At 46.8% G+C, this 19542-nt stretch overlaps 1 protein-coding gene across 1 annotated transcript in view; it reads right to left on the reverse strand.

Moving 5' to 3' along the window:
• Nucleotides 1-18111, reverse strand: part of ATP2C2 (ATPase secretory pathway Ca2+ transporting 2) — a 371780-nt gene extending 353669 nt beyond the window's left edge. The window contains exon 1 of the mRNA XM_078670787.1: nucleotides 16087-18111. Coding sequence (XP_078526913.1) covers nucleotides 16087-18111 — 2025 coding nt within the window. The remainder of the gene's footprint in view (nucleotides 1-16086) is intronic.
• Nucleotides 18112-19542: the final 1431 nt, after the last annotated feature.

Raw genomic sequence — 19542 nt, forward strand, 5'->3', positions numbered from 1 at the left:
GAAGGTAGATGTTCGATGTGCAGAACCAGAAAGAGAAAGTTAAAGGCTTGGTGAGAGATTAAAGATGAAGTGTAGATCAGGGAGGTAGAGTTCGATGTAAGAAGGGCAGAATCAGCAAGGAGAGAGGGAAGAAGGAAGGGGAGAGGTGTATGTAACGAAGCAGGAGCAGAAAGAAAAGATAAAAGGAAAGGGAAGAAATTAAAGGCATGGCTGGATTTAGGATGGCATAACCAGCAAAGAAAATAAAGACTGGGTGGAGAGTTGAGATGTGAAGAGTAGGGCAGGGACGAGAGATGTGGATTTAAGAGGGGAGGAATCTGCAAGTGAATATGAGAGGCAAGGTGGAAAGATGAGAGATAAAGAGTCGAGCATGGAGGTGTGAGGGTCAAGATGGATGTAAGAGTGGCAGAACAAGAGAGTACAGGTAAAAGGCTTGGGCATTGGGGAAAGATAATACTTTAAAAGGAGAGCATGCAGAACGAGGTGGATGTAAGAGGGACTGAACAAGAGGTGAGATAAAAAGTAAAGCACAGAGAAGAGAGGTGAATGTTAGTGGGCAGAATCAGCAAAAAAGTAGGAGGCTGGAGGAGAGGTAAAAGTGTCTTTGAACTAGCATGTGCTGCTAAGTACATTTAGCCTTCTGCCAAAGTTTTCAATTACCTGTCTCTTTATTTTCCAAGTAGAAAGTGTGGCTTAGATTTGCAATGTGTGTCATCCTTCACAAAAGTTTGTGATCTCGAACCATCCTCGACATGTCTGCCGAATTACAGCCTGCTCTCTGCGTACTCTTACTACTCTTACTACGCTTGATCTTTCTATTAAATGTAGCTCCCATTTGGGACCCTTTCCTGCCCATTTAATGAATGGATGTCTAAACATCATAGACCCTGCCCTGACCTCCATTTGCAATATCGCCCTTACGTTATCATCTGCCTCAACCAATGTAGGAAAAAAAACAAAAAAACTAAAAAGCAGCGTTTGTTCCTCTGCTCAAAAATCCTTCAGCAGGCTCAAAGCTTCTCAGCATCTTATAACATCTCTTTGCTGCCTTTTTTCTGAAAAATCCTTGAAAAATAAGTCAACTGACAAATCTGTTTCATATAAACTAAATTACTTCTTAATCTCTTGCTAGTTGGATTCTGACCTCTCCATAAGTTGTAAGCATTTCTTGCTGTGTCGAACAGTTTGTGCCTGATTCTTGATCAGGAAGGCAAAGCAGCCTTGATATTACTAAATTATATTGTTGAATTTATCTGTTTCCCATCTGGTGCTTTTGAATCAACTGAAACAACCTGGAATTCAAGGTATTCCCCTGACGTGGCTTCAGCTCTATCCTTTCTGAGAGGCCTGGTCATAACCAAGAAAATGTTTTGGACTTGCATGCAATCAGTTGCTTTTTGGATAAAGACAAATTCATTAAAACTAAACAGCAAAACATCAGACATCCCCATCTTTAAGGGGCCTGGTACCATACACACTGCTCTTTGGTGGCTTCTGGAGCTGGGTCAATCAACCACCATGGTTGTGTCAACAACAAAATCTTGGATTTATTTTCCAATGTCTTCTCTCTGTGTCTGGACAAATTGTGTGTTATCTTCTTCTACTACATCCATATGCAATACCAATATCTGCATTTTCACCTGTCATTAAGCAAGACTGTTGTACAGTCAATTATCTTCTCACAACCAGATTATGCAAGTGTTCCCTGTCTTGAACTTCCCACCTTATGCATTTGGTACCCTTCAGATCATTAAGAACACTGATAGGATGCTAATCTGAGGTTGCTCTAGATACTCTTTCTGCTGATTACCGAAATCAAATGATCTATCAATTTGCCATTGTGTACTGCATAAAAGGGCCTGCTCATTCTTCAGTACTATATTAGTCCTTCTGTTTATTCCAGAATCCTGCGCTCTGTAACAGCCATGCACCTGTGCCATCCTAAAATTAGGAGAAAACATAGTGGAGGTAGACCCTTCTCCTTTCTAGCTGCACAGGACTCGAAATGTCTCAGTCTTGAGCTACGGTCATCTTAAATCTTCTGGGGAAAAAAACGTAAAACTGGCCTTTCAATACATTAGTATAGCATGTACCTTTTCCTTGGAAATTCCTTAGCACCAGGTTACCCTCTTGGTGTGGTATTGTCATTCATCTCTTTCCAAAAAACAATAACTAAAGAAATTTGCTTTATCTGCACAATTTGGTGTAATTTAACAAAACAAACCTGGGGAAAGGGGCAGGAGAAGAAACCCAAATATCTTGTAAAAGTAGTTTGCAGGCCTACTAGGTATCTGCTCCAACATGTTTTAAAGTTTAGCATTTGTCAATAACTGTCCAAGAAACTAGAGCCACTAGAACACTAGGTATCCTGTCCCAAAGAGAATTAAAATACATTTACCAGGCTGCTGCACAGGGTCAGTCTTGTCATGCTCCCAAACATAGCCTGATCACTGTCAAGTGCAGAATGACAATGGGAAGGCCTGGGCAACACAAGATGTAGCGATGTGAGGCCTGGGGACATTTCTGCTTTTCAGCAGTACACTTTAAATGAGCCTTGCTTTGGAGGTGAGAATAAGTGGCAGTTTACAGGAAAAAGGGGGCTGCAGAGGGGAGCTGACTGAGGAGCGTGTGGCTCATTTCCATAGAGTACATCATCACACATGGAGCGATTCGCCAGTCACTGAGCCTAGGTGAGTGGGTGGCCAGTAGTTGTAGGAAGGCAAATATAGTATTGGCGATTGGTAGAACCAAAAGTTTTTGATTAGGTAGCCTGGGGCATGATTGGAGTAATTTATGGATAATGGACATGGTCTTTCAAGGGTCTTGCTTTCAATTGTCTCTTTAACCAAGATCCAGTGCATTTACCTGCGGCTAAGTGCAATTTGGTTGTTACTTCTTATGCTAAATTTGAGTCAAGCGACATGTGTCTGCACCCATCGCAATTTGGCAGGTGTCTTCTCATTTATTAAGGATATGTGACTTAAAATGTGACTTCAAATCTTTAAAAATGCAAAGCTCGAGGAGAAGCCAAGATGGCCGTCGGGACGGACGTGTAGGCTCCCGGCTCCGCGAGCCTTTCACTCCTGCATCGATATCCTGCCTTTTCTCCTGTGCCTGTGTTGCGGTGTAACGAAGATTGAAACGCGCTGATACCGCTCGCGTTCCTCCGAAGTCTCTGCCTGCTGATTTGACGGAGATCTGGAAACGTTGATTGTCCTCCATGGTTGCCCCTGGACCCTCTGCCAGCCGCCGCCGCTGGGCGCTGCTGTACCGACGTCGGTGAGACGATCTGGGGAGGCGCTGATGTTTGAGGTGCCGCTGCCGACGGCAGAGGGAGATGGTGTGTATCCTTCACGGATGTGGCGGGTTCCCTCAGTGCTGTGGTGTGTACCGGCGAGGTGGGATCTCCTTTCGTATTACTTCCCTTTGTTCTTCTGCTGACGGGCTGAGCTGCCTCCATTTTGGAACATCCTTTCTGCCTTGGGTCGCCCTCCTCGACTGAAGGCGCAGGGGTTCCCTCTGTGCACTACTCTGTACTACAAGCCGTGCCTCTACCGGCGTCCCGGCCTGTCTCCCGGAGTCCGTGTCGCCCCCCCTTTTTCCATGGTGGTTTTATTGGCGAGGTGGTGCTGGCACCGGTTTTCCAGGACGGGGAGATGAATACCTCCTTATCTCCCGGGCGTGCTATCCTGACTAGTCTTGAGAGAGGTGACGGCCCGACGGCAACTACCTACGTCGCGGACAGGTTAGAACCGCAGCGGGACCTGACTTGCGGCGACATCCTGGCAGCGCTCGCCGGCTTAAGGGACACATGGCTGCGATGCACCCAGGAGCTGGGGCGGAAGATTGACGACGCTATATCTGCCCCGAAGCGCCTGATGTGCTCCGGCTCCCTGCTGCTTCCGATCACTCCTGGAATGGATACTATGTTTCCGCATGCGTGCTCAATGAAGCGGATGATCCCTGGCAACAATGGATTGTATCTGTCGATTGACGGAGCTGCTGTTACATTGTCTCCCCCCGCTCCGGGAATTGAGACTTTGCCGCTGCATTCGTCGCCACTGCCTCGCTTACCGCCTTCCCAGTTGCTGACCCTCCTGGCCGCCTTTGCCTCTGAAGCCCTTTTACTACGGTGGTGGAATGTTTTTCATCCTGTGCATGAGGGGACGCTGGTCTTTTTGGACACTGGACTTATTGGTCAATGGAGACTTTCATTTCATCTTCTTCTGCTTCTTCTTGGTTGGGGGCGGCCATCTTGTCCCTTTGTTCTGCCTTCGGTGAGCTCCCAGCGGTGGCCATGTTTGGTGGGCTTTCAACGTTCGGGCCAGGGCTGATGATGTTCTTCTCACTGATTTTGTTTGCTCTATTGGCGATGATTCGGACTGGGACGCTTTCAACTACGTTTGAATGCGCTGTTTTCACTGTTTCTTTTCCCCACTTAAGGTTGTAATTATATGTCCTGTTGTTGATCCTTTTTGGTGGGGTATGGGTTTTGTGCGGGCTGTGGAGTCTGGGAATAATTGGTTCTGGCCCTCCTCCGGGCTTCTGTGTTCTATGGGAGTTTTAGACTAGGATGTTCCTTTCTTACTCTCATAATTTAGGCGTTTTCCTATTTCTTCCCTTTTTCTTTTTCTCTCTTTGTTCTATATTTCGGGTTTATTGGGCGACAGACACACTGCTGGGGGGGGGGTAGGCCGTAGCCTCCGCATGCGTGTAGGGTGGGGGGTTGGGGGAGGGGTCTTTAGTTACTTGGTTTTAGTTTCTATGGTGCCTTGGTCTTTCTTCCTTTTGTTTCTTCTTCTTTCTTCTTTTGGTCCGTGTGTGGACTGTAGCGGGCGGGTGGCGGCGTATGTTGATTCGATTGCTGGTTCTGTTACCTTCGCTGCACATACTTTGAGCCGCCATGCCGCCTGGGGAAACTTGACTTTTGGGCTGTTGAACTATATGGTTGATTTGTCATTCCTGTGCTGTTACGCCTACACGGACTCCGCTTTCTCCATTTATAATTTGTATTTTCGATCTGCAGATGAAAAGCTGACCTTAATTGTTGCAACGAAAAATGTTTAAAATTAACCTTCATTGCTCCTTCGACATGGTATCATGATGATCTACGATGTGGGTTTCAATGCTCGCTTGTGGTAATTATGTATTACTGTGTCGCTATATTGTATGCGCGGGTGCTTTCACAGTTTCTGTGGCCGGCCGGTTGGTTGTGGGCCCGTATTTGTCCCTTTTTAATGCAAAGCTCAGGGATTCTGAGGGATTCTGGGAGATTTATTTTGAAAATCAAACACCGCTTCCCCAACCTATTCCACATTGCTAGATTTAATTACCTTGTAAGGGAAACCTGCATCGAGTCTGCTAAAATAAATCCCTCTTCTTTTGTTGCTTTATTTACTACTTGTCTGTTGAGTGACTGGCTCCCATTGTAGCTTTTGGTAGTTTTTTACCTGGATACACATTCTTGTCCCTATTTAGCCATCTCATCTTTATATCTTTAAGTTAGTTCTTTCTTTTCATCTCTTAAAAATGAAGTTTGACAGTAGTTGCCGGGATTAGGCATTCAGTTTGTGGGAAAGGTCTAGCTTCTGGTGCTCCTGCCACCCAACCTGTGTATGTCATCTGTGCCATTTCATCCTCTTATTTGAGCTTTCTGTTTACTGGAGCATTTTCAGGTCGCTCACCCGAACCAGCATAGATCCCTTTATTTTGATGTCCATGCTTGCTAAAACCAAATGCCTTAACCTTGACCTTCATTGGTGCGACTGGAGTATCAGGGAGTCCCCTGAAGATCCATTATATAGCTATGGTTCAGTCTGTCTTAGAATTTTATTCATTCATTAATCTGGAAACATCGGTTTTGAAGAAATAGAGGCCTAGCTTTTAAACCCCGTTTGACGTGTTGCATTTCCACATAATAGAGCTTAAAAAATATTTGCACTTATTTCATTAGGGCTATTATTTTTATTTGTAACCATCTCAGTGATGTACACACTAGAGAGGTAACTTCTTGCAAAGCTACTTCAACAGTGCCAGAAAATGATTAGTCAGTGGACACTTCTTATGATGTCACTTGCTGTGATACTACATCTTATGCAATGAGAGGGGCCTCGCATGTTCCTATCCTGCCCGGGGCCCCACGAATCCTAGGACCGGCCCTGTTCCCAGGCCTAATATTTCTTTCTAGATCTCTTTCATTGTAGGTGCAGATGAGTTGTGAACTAAATGATGGTATTGGACAAAGGCCGCCATGTTCTCGAGGGATTCTTTGCAAAGGACAAACTCTAGCCCTATTAAATAGTTTACAAAAAAGGGAGAAGGTAACATGGACAGTGGGCGCTCAGCTGTGAGTATGGCTCTATTGTAGGTTCAGAATTATCTCAGGACTGCTGCAAGGCTGGAAAGGAAGGTTACCCAACTCCCTTAATTAATAAATCCTGGATAAATCCAGGATATAAAACTAAATTGAAATTCCTGCCGAGCAGTCTAGCATCAGACCGTTATCTTCAAAAACAACATGAACATGAGTTAGGTTTCAGTGTGACAGCTCGTTTCAGTTTATATACTCTATTCGCAGCCTTATTAATGACAGTGCTCGCATAACCTCTATTCTTAAACCTCATCTTCATATCCTTGATATTCACATCAAAGTCAGTATCTTTAGAGCAATTTTGTCTTGCCCTAATCATTTCCCCATAGGGGATTGAGTTGATCTGGCTTTTGGGGTGACAACTATCAGCTCGTAAGAGTGAGTTACAACTGGTTTCTTTACGAAACATACAGCTTTTAAGTTTCTTATCCTCCACAAATAACTCAATGTCAAGAAAAGTCAGTTTTTCCTTATCATATTGTGTAGTGAATGACATATTAAGGTCATTGGTATTAAGAAAGTTAAAGAACAGCTCCAGTTCATCTGTAGTACCTCTCCAAAATAACAAACAGTCGTCAATGAACCTTCCCCAATAATATATGTGGTCTATCCATTGGCCTCCAACCTCCCCACATTTAAGCTTGTTGTAATAATACAAACAAGATCCTGACCTTGTGATTTTTTAGACAGATTGATTGAAAATTAATACATCGCTACTATAAGAGATATTGGTGGAGGTGGAAAAGTGGAGAGGTACCATTTTTTATATTTTTTATATATTTTTTATTATTGATATTGGTGCTTTGTTAGAAAAATAAACCATTTGGTGTAAAATGAGTAAACTCTGAATACTGGTGACATAGCTGAGAGTCTCCCTATATCATTCCAGATACTGATGATTACCGTGATATATGTGTGCTGGAAACGATTTGACACCAATGGATAGTTTAATTTGATCGAGGTAATTGACTTATGATATACGAATTTGGCTCAATGGCAGAATGTTTTTTGTTAATTATGACTAAACACCGGGATCCACATAATGTGTGCATAGTTAAGGATTGTCACTGTAATACGGGCACTATGCTTTTTCTTTTCACCTAGGTGGTGATAATTTACTTGGAGTATAAACTTAACCTTTTCGTAAACAAGTGGATTACCACTAGTATTATATCATATTAGTCTTTATACTAGTTTATTTTGTATTATTTTGGCTTGCAGCCCTGAGGAAGTTGATTGGCATAGACAAATGCCCAACGAAACACGTGTTGGCTGCCGTGGATGTTCTTTGAAATATTGTGAAACTTGGATTTTGATTTTGAAAAATTCGGAATGAACTTTGAGAATACTTTAAGTGAATAAAGGACTTGAGAATCCATAAAAATCTGGATTGGACTCTGAAACTTGATATTCAAACTTGGAACAACATACTTCAGGATTCTGGTGCTTGACTGTTTATTGAATGAGGAATTGTACTCTGTTCTTATATTTGTTATTTGAATTTGACAAATACTATTTCTGTTGTTTTTGAAGATAACGGTCTGATGCAAGACTGCTCGGCAGGAATTTCAATTTACTATTAAATAGTTTCAGTCATGAGATGGAATGACAAAAATGTGCTTGTAGGCTCCACACTGCGTCTTTTCCATTACTGATGTCAAGGCCCCGGGGTAGGAAAGATGGCCACAGATAATAGCTGGAAGAAGTTTAGCTCGAGATGGTTTCTGTGGTCGGACTGTACAGATTTGAATTGAGCTTTCATAAAGAGTAGGTCACTGACTTTCCTTTCTCTTTCATTCAGGTGGTGCGAAGCTTTGACTTTTCATTGGCACTGAACCAGATGCCAAAATAGTTGTATTTTGTGTCACTTGTAATCTTTAAATTACCTAGTGCCAATTGTACTTTGTTCTTGTTTGGATAATCACCAAAAGTGACAACTTTTGTTTTGGTGCAATTTGCAACCAATTTATTTTCGATGTTATAAATATTGAGGGTGTCCAGTGTTTTTTGCATCTCCCTCTTGGTTTGATCCATAATGACCATGTCATCTGCGTATTGCATCAGACATGGGCACTTCTTGCCAATTTTAGGTATGAACAGGTTTTGCAGCATTTACTGATTGCATCACATCTGCGGTCTAAAAGTTTGTGCTCACCAAAAGAGTCAGCCTTGCACTACAGGATGTTGTGTTCACTTATACGGCTAGGCTGGAGTCCTAGTGCTCCCTACTCATGAGATCATGGAGAATGTGCTCACTAAGACAGCCTGACTAGAGCATGAGTTAAAAGTGAATTCCTCACCAAGACAGGCTGGGTGAAGGGCAGACACTTTTTATAAAGTTAAGGATGTTGAACTAACTGACAACCTGGCTGGAGTCCAGCATACCCGCTTAACACTCGGACACAGAAATGTTACAACCACTACAAGACTGCATCCCTGAAGTCCAGAGCTCTCATTTTGAAAAGGGGGGGGGACCAACCTGGGACCAAGAGAATCTGCCCCACTGCCTTAATTGTAGATGGTAAGATGCTTCGGACTCAGAACCTCGCATGTGTCCTACAGATGCAAATATCCACCGTAATCCGATGAGTGTCTGCAGATACAAATATCCACAATAATCTGGTATGTGCCTCCAAAAGCCCATATTCACCAGAATCTGGTGTGTGTCTGCAGATACCAATATCCATCAGAATCTGGTGTATGTCTTCAGCTATCAATACCCACCAGAATCCGGTGTGTGTCTGCAGATACCAATACCCACCAGAATCCGGTGTGTGTCTGCAGCTACCAATATCGACCAGAAAGCGGTCTGTGTCTGCATATACCATTATCCACCAGATTCCAGTTTGAGTCTGCAGATAGCAATATGCACCAGAATCTGGGGTGTGTCTGCAGATACCAATATCCACCAGTATCTGGTGTGTCTTTACAGATACCCATAACCACCAGAATGCGGTGTATATCTGCAGATACCAATATTCACCAGAATCCGGTGTGTCTGCAGATCCCAATATCCACCAGAATCTGGTGTGTCTGCAGATACCAATATCACCAGAATCCGGTGTGTCTGCAGATCCCAATATCCACCAGAATCTGATGTGTGTCTGCAGATCCCAATATCCACCAGAATCTGGTGTGTATCTGCAGATATCAATATCCATCAGAATCCGGTGTGTGTCTGCATATACCAATATCCACCAGAATCCAGTGTGTGTCTGCATATACCAATATCCACCAGAATCTGGTTTGAGTCTGCAGATACCAATATTCACCAAAATCCGGTTTGACTCTGTAGATACCAATATGAACCAGAATCTGGTGTGTGTCTGTAAATACCAATATCCACCAGAATCCGGTGTGTGTCTGCAGATACCAACATCCATCAGAATCTGGTGTGTGTCTGCAGATATCAATATCCATCAGAATCCGGTGTGTGTCTGCAGACACCAATATCCACCAGAATCCAGTGTGTGTCTGCATATACCAATATCCACCAGAATCCGGTTTGAGTCTGCAGATATCAATATTCACCAGAATCCGGTTTGACTCTGTAGATACCAATATGAACCAGAATCTGGTGTGTGTCTGTCAATACCAATATCCACCAGAATCTGGTGTGTCTTTACAGATACCCATAACCACCAGAATCCGGTGTGTGCTTGCAGATACCAATATCCACCAGAATCCAGTGTGTGTCTGCAGTTACCCATATCCACCAGAATCTGATGTGTGTTTGCAGATACCCATATCCACAATAATCTGGTATGTGCCTCCAAAAGCCGATATTCACCAGAATCTGGTGTGTGTCTGCAGATACCAACATCCATCAGAATCTGGTGTGTGTCTGCAGATATCAATATCCATCAGAATCCGGTGTGTGTCTGCAGACACCAATATCCACCAGAATCCAGTGTGTGTCTGCATATACCAATATCCACCAGAATCCGGTTTGAGTCTGCAGATATCAATATTCACCACAATCCGGTTTGACTCTGTAGATACCAATATGAACCAGAATCTGGTGTGGGTCTGTCAATACCAATATCCACCAGAATCTGGTGTGTCTTTACAGATACCCATAACCACCAGAATCCGGTGTGTGCTTGCAGATACCAATATCCACCAGAATCCAGTGTGTGTCTGCAGTTACCCATATCCACCAGAATCTGGTATGTGCCTCCAAAAGCCCATATTCACCAGAATCTGGTGTGTGTCTGCAGATACCAATATCCATCAGAATCTGGTGTATGTCTTCAGCTATCAATACCCACCAGAATCCGGTGTGTGTCTGCAGATACCAATACCCACCAGAATCCGGTGTGTGTCTGCAGATACCAATAGCCATCAGAATCCGGTGTGTGTCTGCAGATACCAATATCGACCAGAAAGCGGTCTGTGTCTGCATATACCAATATCCACCAGAATCCAGTGTGTGTCTGCAGTAACCAATATCCACCGTAATCCGATGAGTGTCTGCAGATACAAATATCCACAATAATCTGGTATGTGCCTCCAAAAGCCCATATTCACCAGAATCTGGTGTGTGTCTGCAGATACCAATATCCATCAGAATCTGGTGTATGTCTTCAGCTATCAATACCCACCAGAATCCGGTGTGTGTCTGCAGATACCAATACCCACCAGAATCCGGTGTGTGTCTGCAGATACCAATAGCCATCAGAATCCGGTGTGTGTCTGCAGATACCAATATCGACCAGAAAGCGGTCTGTGTCTGCATATACCATTATCCACCAGATTCCAGTTTGAGTCTGCAGATAGCAATATGCACCAGAATCTGGGGTGTGTCTGCAGATACCAATATCCACCAGTATCTGGTGCGTCTTTACAGATACCCATAACCACCAGAATGCGGTGTATATCTGCAGATACCAATATTCACCAGAATCTGGTGTGTGTCTGCAGATATCAATATCCACCAGAATCTGGTGTGTGTCTGCAGATACCAATATCACCAGAATCCGGTGTGTCTGCAGATCCCAATATCCACCAGAATCTGGTGTGTGTCTGCAGATCCCAATATCCACCAGAATCTGGTGTGTCTTTACAGATACCCATAACCACCAGAATCTGGTGTGTGTCTGTAAATACCAATATCCACCAGAATCCGGTGTGTGTCTGCAGATACCAACATCCATCAGAATCTGGTGTGTGTCTGCAGATATCAATATCCATCAGAATCCGGTGTGTGTCTGCAGACACCAATATCCACCAGAATCCAGTGTGTGTCTGCATATACCAATATCCACCAGAATCCGGTTTGAGTCTGCAGATATCAATATTCACCAGAATCCGGTTTGACTCTGTAGATACCAATATGAACCAGAATCTGGTGTGTGTCTGTCAATACCAATATTCACCAGAATCTGGTGTGTCTTTACAGATACCCATAACCACCAGAATCCGGTGTGTGCTTGCAGATACCAATATCCACCAGAATCTGGTGTGTGTCTGCAGATACCCATATCCACCAGAATCTGGTGTGTGTTTGCAGATACCCATATCCACCAGAATCTAATGTGTGTTTTGTAGATACCCATATCCACCAGAATCTGGTGTGTGTCTTTACAGATACCCATAACCACCAGAATCTGGTGTGTGTCTGTAAATACCAATATCCACCAGAATCCGGTGTGTGTCTGCAGATACCAACATCCATCAGAATCTGGTGTGTGTCTGCAGATATCAATATCCATCAGAATCCGGTGTGTGTCTGCAGACACCAATATCCACCAGAATCCAGTGTGTGTCTGCATATACCAATATCCACCAGAATCCGGTTTGAGTCTGCAGATATCAATATTCACCAGAATCCGGTTTGACTCTGTAGATACCAATATGAACCAGAATCTGGTGTGTGTCTGTCAATACCAATATTCACCAGAATCTGGTGTGTCTTTACAGATACCCATAGCCACCAGAATCCGGTGTGTGCTTGCAGATACCAATATCCACCAGAATCTGGTGTGTGTCTGCAGATACCCATATCCACCAGAATCTGGTGTGTGTTTGCAGATACCCATATCCACCAGAATCTAATGTGTGTTTTGTAGATACCCATATCCACCAGAATCTGGTGTGTGTCTGCAGATACCCATGTCCACCAGAATCTGGTGTGTGTTTGCAGATACCCATATCCACCAGAATCTGGTGTGTGCTGCAGAAACACATATTCAACAGAACTAGACACAAACTATTTATACAAAGCTTGGAAATGACAGCTGTGCTCTAAGAACCGCTATATAAAACCAAGTTATTACTTTCATTATCAGAAATGAAATACTTTGCCTCTCTGGGACAGACATGGCAAGAGTTGGAGATAGAGGACTTTCTATGGGAGAGTTACTCAACTGCCGGGAAGATAAGTATTAAGAGTAAGCAAAGAGTATCGGAGCAGCCTCTGCGTCCCAACACAACACTCTTCCTTTAAGGCACCCGCAAAGCAAATGTACACTGCTCAAGTCTTCCAGCAGATTGAAGGAGGCAAACTGTACTGTACAGTAAGAAACTGCTATAAAACTCTCCACGCCACGCGGAATTTCAACTACTCCTGACTTCGCCAGAAGATCTGAATTCTGGGACTTACAGGCACTTTCTTGTTGGGGAGACAAGCTAAACCACAATCACTAGCATTCATAGTACGGAAGGGACCAGATATGACTTCCGTTGTCACACGGCACCCAGCAGCACTGTAGAGCATCCTTGCCCCCCATTAAGATGATATACTCCAAAAATGTTTGAGTAAAATACTTGCAGAGAGTAATTTTCATCCAATGTCCCCACTTATATTTGCGTTCCCGGATTTTGTTGACATTGGGTGGTTTTTTTTAATAACCATTCAAGTGCCTCATTTTTGCAAGAACATCATTTCCATTCCCTTTTCAGCTTGTGATGTCATCATAAAGAATAATTGCAACAATCTGTCAGTAAAACAAGTGCAATCCCCATGCTAACAGCATGGCAGCCTCCATAAAAAAGCAATAGATGGATTTTCTAGCGCATAAAAAGGCACAAGCAGAAACTCAAGATATCTACGTGCTTCAATATATAGATGCTGAATCAGAAAGGCATTTACAAGTATTTGATGTAGTACTACAGAAGTACTGCTTCGCGTACTCGTACATGCATGTGACTTGGCCTCATAATGTCCAACTACATGTTAGTAAGCGTGCAAAGATCATACAGTTCATTGTCCTTGTACTAATTACATATGAATATCCCCATTTTAGATATTCTGGGTCCAGTTCACAACTCACAGGTGTAGCACTACACATACTCATAAATAGCTTGTCCAACTGCCTATTATCATTGGTAAAAAGAGGGTAGGGGAATTTGTTTGTCTATTTTTATTTATGAATATTTCCATTTTAGATGTTGTGATCCCAATTCACAAAGGCACGCAAGAGTATGTGGAGAAGTAATAGAGAAGCTCTGCTCCACGTACACACGAATGTGAATTGGCCCTGTAGTTTTCATTGTGCACTTAAGAGTTACACCCACAACACACTCCCCACCTTTCGTTACTAGCAACTTGGTACTGGTGGAGATGGGATATGCAATACACCAAGCCAGCAGCTACAAAGTAAACCTAAACTCAGCCACTGAGGGCACAATGTGCCCCCTGGGCTCACGTACCTTTGTTTACATCTCTTGGGAAATGCATCAGCGCAGCTATTAGCACATACAGGCCCGCACCACACAGAGTTGGGGCCGGTGTTTCCGCAAATCATTTTGAAGTTTGTAACATAACAAATGTATTTGTAAAGTGCACTTTCACCCCAGCAGCAGTACCTTGTCACAGCCTGAAATAACAGAAGTTTATTGTTTAGCAACTTTTGTCGACCTCGGAAGGATGAAAGGCTAAATGAGTACCCGCCAGTTCTCGAACCTGTTACCATACAGTCAAACACAGATTTTTGCAGTGGATGCATTAACCCTCTGAGCCACCCGACGCGGCCACTTTCATTTAAAAACATGCACCTTGAAAACAGAAGAAAAGGCCAAGCAACTGGAAAACTAACATCAAAAGGGGGGGGGGGGGCATATATAGCGAAGAAAGGCAGACAGAGGGAAGATGCTCTTTAAAGCACGCGTGGGCATGGATGGAGGCTGCCCTGAAGAAGCACCCAAGGCCAGGGCACCTGGAGAGGCTCACAGTGGAGGTCGGATGGGTGAAGAGGGGGGTCTTGGGAGGCACATAGCTGGCATCAAGGGAAACGTCCATGTGCGCGAAATCCAGCGGGTGCACCAGGGCTGGCCTTTAGCATGCGCGAGCTGAAAGAACACATGGCCAAGGTAAACGCAAGGCCAACTAGAACACGCAACAAAGGGACGCGAAGGGAGAGTGGGACAGAGGAAAAGTATCCAGTTGAGTTACCGAGTAGAGGGAGGATGGGCAAAGAGGAGAGAGAAAGTGGTATAGGTAAAACACCTAAGGCTGGATCAGGGCACCCAGTGCATAGAACCCTATGCCAGAGCAGAAAACTCTGTGCAGGGGCAGAGCTCCCCGAGCAGGGCACCCAAGACTGTGTCAGAGCACTCAAGGATGGAGCTGTGCACTCAGGGATGGTCCCCCAGGGCTGGGGCAGGAGTCACTGGACAAGAACCCATTTCAGGAACACAGAACGAGGGCAGGACACCAAAGATGAGACACATTTTGTAGGGATAGGACACCCACGAAATTACCATCCATCCTCGTTCCGATAAAAACTCATTCGCATCTTCAGTGAAAATCATCCCCATAAGCTCCTGTTCTAAACATGTTATCTGCTCTATAAATCACGACTTTCTAAAACACAAGTGAAAGTATTTGTATTCGAGAACCACAATTAAGTTCCCGATTATCAGGAGATTGGAAGGGCCGTGACAGCTACCACGTGGCCCGCCTGTTACTCCTCAGTCGTGCGTGGGGTTCTGCTTTACAGTCTTCCTTCCGCGAGAAAATAATTAAACTAAAAAAGCCGGATGGAACCGGACTCTGGAGATACAACTCCTGAAAAACTAGACAGACACAGATCCAAATCGTGCGTCGACACATTTGAGAAATTCCACGTCACAAAGTAAAGCAACAAGTCCTGCCATTAACCATAGAGCTGTAAACATCAAACAGGACATTCACACTGTAGGAACACACCCCCTCAATACAGTGTCGGAGACGGGAGTCCGTGACGCTCATGGTACTTTCCGGCTGTTGCCCCCCCCCCCCCTTTCAGGTAACTTGTAGTATGTTCTGTCCCTCGGAGCAGGCGCCCTTGCTTCCGCATAGAGTCAACTCCGTGCCCTGCAGTGTCAAGGGGGGGATATTCGTACCCCTGAACATCCTCTGCCTACTAAAGGACCACCACTGAACTTCACCTTCGAAGTAGTGTAGGGCGGGCTCAGTCACTTCTCTATCGTTCCACTACTTTTTCAGTCCCCCCCTTACAACTGACAGTTCTATTTGCTACTCAAGAAACTCTACACCCTCTCACCTCCGTGGGGACCCTACGGTCTCCTCATCCCTCCCTGCTGCACCTGTACCCACCTAGGGAGACCCCTTCACTTGCCCTCAGCCCCCACGTATTCATTCGGGCGCCGCCCCCTCCATGTCAAACACAGACCCCCCACCCCCAGCACCCCTCACCCCCTCCAGGAAACCACAGACCCCCCAGCACCCCTCACCCCCTCCAGGAAACCACAGACCCCCCAGCAGCCCTCACCTCCTCCAGGAGCTCGCCGTTCCCCACCGGCCGGTACTTCTGGGACCCTCGCAGGCGGGTCAGCTTGTGGAAGAGTCTGTAGAGGCCGTTGGCTCCCATCTTGGACGCTTGGCGGCTGCCGGGGGGCTCGGGGGCCTGAGTCGGGTCACCTGCTGCTGCTGGGTCTCCTGCCGCCGGGTCACCTGCCGGGCCGTGTCCCGCTGCTGCCGAGGCTCCATGCGGCAGAGGGAGCCCGCTGAGAGCCGCACCTGTGCAGGTGAGGGCCCAGCCCCCGCCCCCAGAGGCCCGCCCCGCCAGGGAGCACACCCTGCAGGGGGCGGGCCCGAGGAGGCAGTGCCCAGGGCCCCCGCCGTGTAGCGGCACTGCACCCCCGGGCATGGAGCACGCTCTACAGGGGGCTGGCACGGCGCAGGCTGGCAGGCAGTGCACCAGGTCCGCTCTGTGGACCGTGCTCCACCCGTGCACAGGGCCCCCGCCGGCCACAAGGAGGCAGTGCACGGTGTCACCCCCGTGCACGGGCAGACAGTGCACGGCGTTCCTGGTGCGCGCCAGCTGGCTGGGCACTGCTTCCTGGGTACGAGCTGGCAGGGTGCGGACTGTCTCCCCAGTGCGCGTTGGCAGGGTGGGCGCTCCCTCGTGGGCACGTGCTGGTATCCGGGACGCTGTCTCCCCCCTGCGCTTAGCAAGCGCGAGCTCTGCTTTTAGACTGCTAGCCGGTGGCATAGTGTGCCCTGTCTCCCCTCTACGCTTTGGCAGGGGCGGTGCTGTATCCGCGGAGCACGTTGGCAGAACGCGCACAATTTCTTTAGTGACTACCTCCTCTGTGTAAGCTGGCAAAGAGGGCCTCGTCTCCGGGATGGCATTAATCTCCCCAGCACGTACTGGCAGAGTGGGTACTAGTTCGCTCTTTGACATGATCATAGTTGCCACTGCATCCCCTGGCCGCATTGGCACGGTGGGTACTATCTGTTCAGTGTGCATTTGCAGAATTGGCACTGCCTTCCCAGCACGCATTGGCAGAGTGGGCACTATCTCACCGGTACACATCGCTAGATCGGGTATTATGTCCCCAGTGCCCATCTGTGTGGTGGGCAAGGGCTCGCCCGTGTACCTCGGTGGGGTGAGCACTTTCTCAACAGCACGTGTCGGCAGGATGGACACCCCCTCACTTGTGCACACTGCCAGGGTCGGTTCTGCCACTCCTGGGCGTGGAGGCAGAGTGGGCATTATTTGTCCGTTATGCATTGGTGACGCTGCCGATGCCACTCTACTACCCACAGGCTGGATAGGCAATGGTTCTCGATGGCCTGTCGGCCTGGTGGGCATTATTTCCCTGGTGCGCAGAGGCAGTGGAGGGGCTGTCTCCCTCGTGCGCATTGGCAGGGTGGGAACTGTCTCCCCAGAGTGTACTGTCAGACTGGGCACAGTCTCCATGGTTCGCACTGGCAGCGCGGGAGCTGTTTCATTGGAGTGCGTGGGTAGTGTGGGCATACCCTCGCCAGCCTGGCCTGGCAGACTGGGAGCTGTCTCCGCTGCTTTGGGAGAGGGCATTCTATCCCCAGGTCCTGCTGGCAGGCTGGGCACTGCCTCCTCGGTACGCATTGGCAGCGGGGGTGGAGTCTCTTGCCTGCGCTTTGGCAGGATGGGCACTATCTGTTCTGTACAATCTGGTAACGTGGGCACTATCTCCATTGTGGGTGCTGCCTCCCCAGTGCGCTTTTGCAAGGTAGGCCCCGCCTCTCCCGGTTGATTTGAGGCTATTGCCACTCCAGTGCGGTTTGGCAGGGTGGGCACAGTCGCCCCTGCACGTGCTGGCAGGGTGGGCATTAGATCTGCCGTGCATCCTGCCAGGGCGGGCTCTGCCTCCCCGTGGCGCATGGGCACGGCGGGAAGAACCTCCCCTGCATGGCCTGGTGAGGAAGCGACTACGTCCCTTGCGCGCATTGGTAAGGTGGGCACCGTCTCCCCTGTATGTGGTGGCAGGGTAGGCATTAGCTCTCCAGCGCGCCCTGGGAGGGTTGGCATGCTTTCCTTGGCACCCCTAGGCTCTCCAGCAAGCGGATGCTGGACAGCCCATTAAATCCTGTATCTGATCCGTTGTCGTCGGTTGCTGCTGCCCAGACCTGTCTATAATAGGACCCCGGGTCTGCACCTCCACTGGCGCACATCTCAATGCTGCAAACAGCAGGTTGGTATGAAGAGCCAATCCCGTGCCTCCGCACGAGATGCTCAACCAATCCCGTGCAGGCTTACCCTGAAGCCCGGGCTCCCATCATGCCGCGTAAAGCTAATATTGCCACCTTATGCAGCAGACAGCGCACACATACCACATCTGGGAACTACGAGCCAATCAGATCGCTCCTCGCTCAAGCATCAGCTCCTTTCTCATAATGCACGGCTTCCCTATAATTAGGGAAACCTATCGGAATCCTTCCTCTTTGTTTTGGACTAGCCAATTGGCTCCAAGAACGCTTGTTAAACTGTCAAGGAAAGGCCAATATAGAAAACGGTGGCAATTCTTTGTACATTGATCTTTTTATTTGCAATACTTCTGTATCTGCAAGTCATGTCCATTGAACCTCATTGCACAGGAATGTTTCGGCGCAGGTTGCACTCTTAACCTAAAACGAACGATGTATTTTCTGATGATGTAGGCCCTTGTTTAAATCTCAGGGGATGAGGGGAGGATAATTTTGACGTCAGCATAACTGTTTCCAGCCTGTTTTTATATTCAGAAGACCCTTCGAAAGAAAAAAAACACTTTGAATGAATTTGCTTTTTTTATATAAAAGAATAAATGCTTTCATGTGTTGCGCACACGGAAAACTGACTCTAATGTTCACCCCCCCCCCCCCCCAATTAAAACAAAACCCCACTCACAGTGGAACGGAGGTACCGAGTAATACAATTATATGATCACACCCCACGATCAAAGGGCGAAGTCCTCATTTGATTCCAGGTCTGACATTTCATTAGACTAATCTTCACCTGAGGCTGTAAACCACTTTCTCCGACTTCCAGCGTCTCTGATATTTACTTAATTAGTTTACAGCTTACAGTTTACAGAACCATGGCTTTAAATGGGATGAAAACAAGTGTGTGTGTGGGGGGGGGGGGGGGGGAGGGGAGGGGGGGATCGAGTCTTGGCCTATATGGTTGGGGGCGTGGCGTAAATGTATAAACTAAGTTTCAGTGATTCCCATAGTGTGCTACTCCACCAGCACTTTAACATTTATCTGATATATTAGCTTTTAGCTAGGGTCCATAGGGGCGGAAGTACATTGCTGATCCTTCTGGATCTCACAGCTGCATTTGACACCCTGTCTCCCCTCGTTCTAACATCTCGTCTGAGGGAGATAGAGGTGGAGGGGCAGGCGTTAAGCTTGTTGTCCTCTTTCCTGGACCGGAGGGAACATAGAGTGAAGCTGGGAGAGTTTCTATCTCCATCCCTGCCAC

This window comes from Lissotriton helveticus, chromosome 12, assembly GCF_964261635.1.
Source record: "Lissotriton helveticus chromosome 12, aLisHel1.1, whole genome shotgun sequence".
NCBI classification, from domain to species: domain Eukaryota; kingdom Metazoa; phylum Chordata; class Amphibia; order Caudata; family Salamandridae; genus Lissotriton; species Lissotriton helveticus.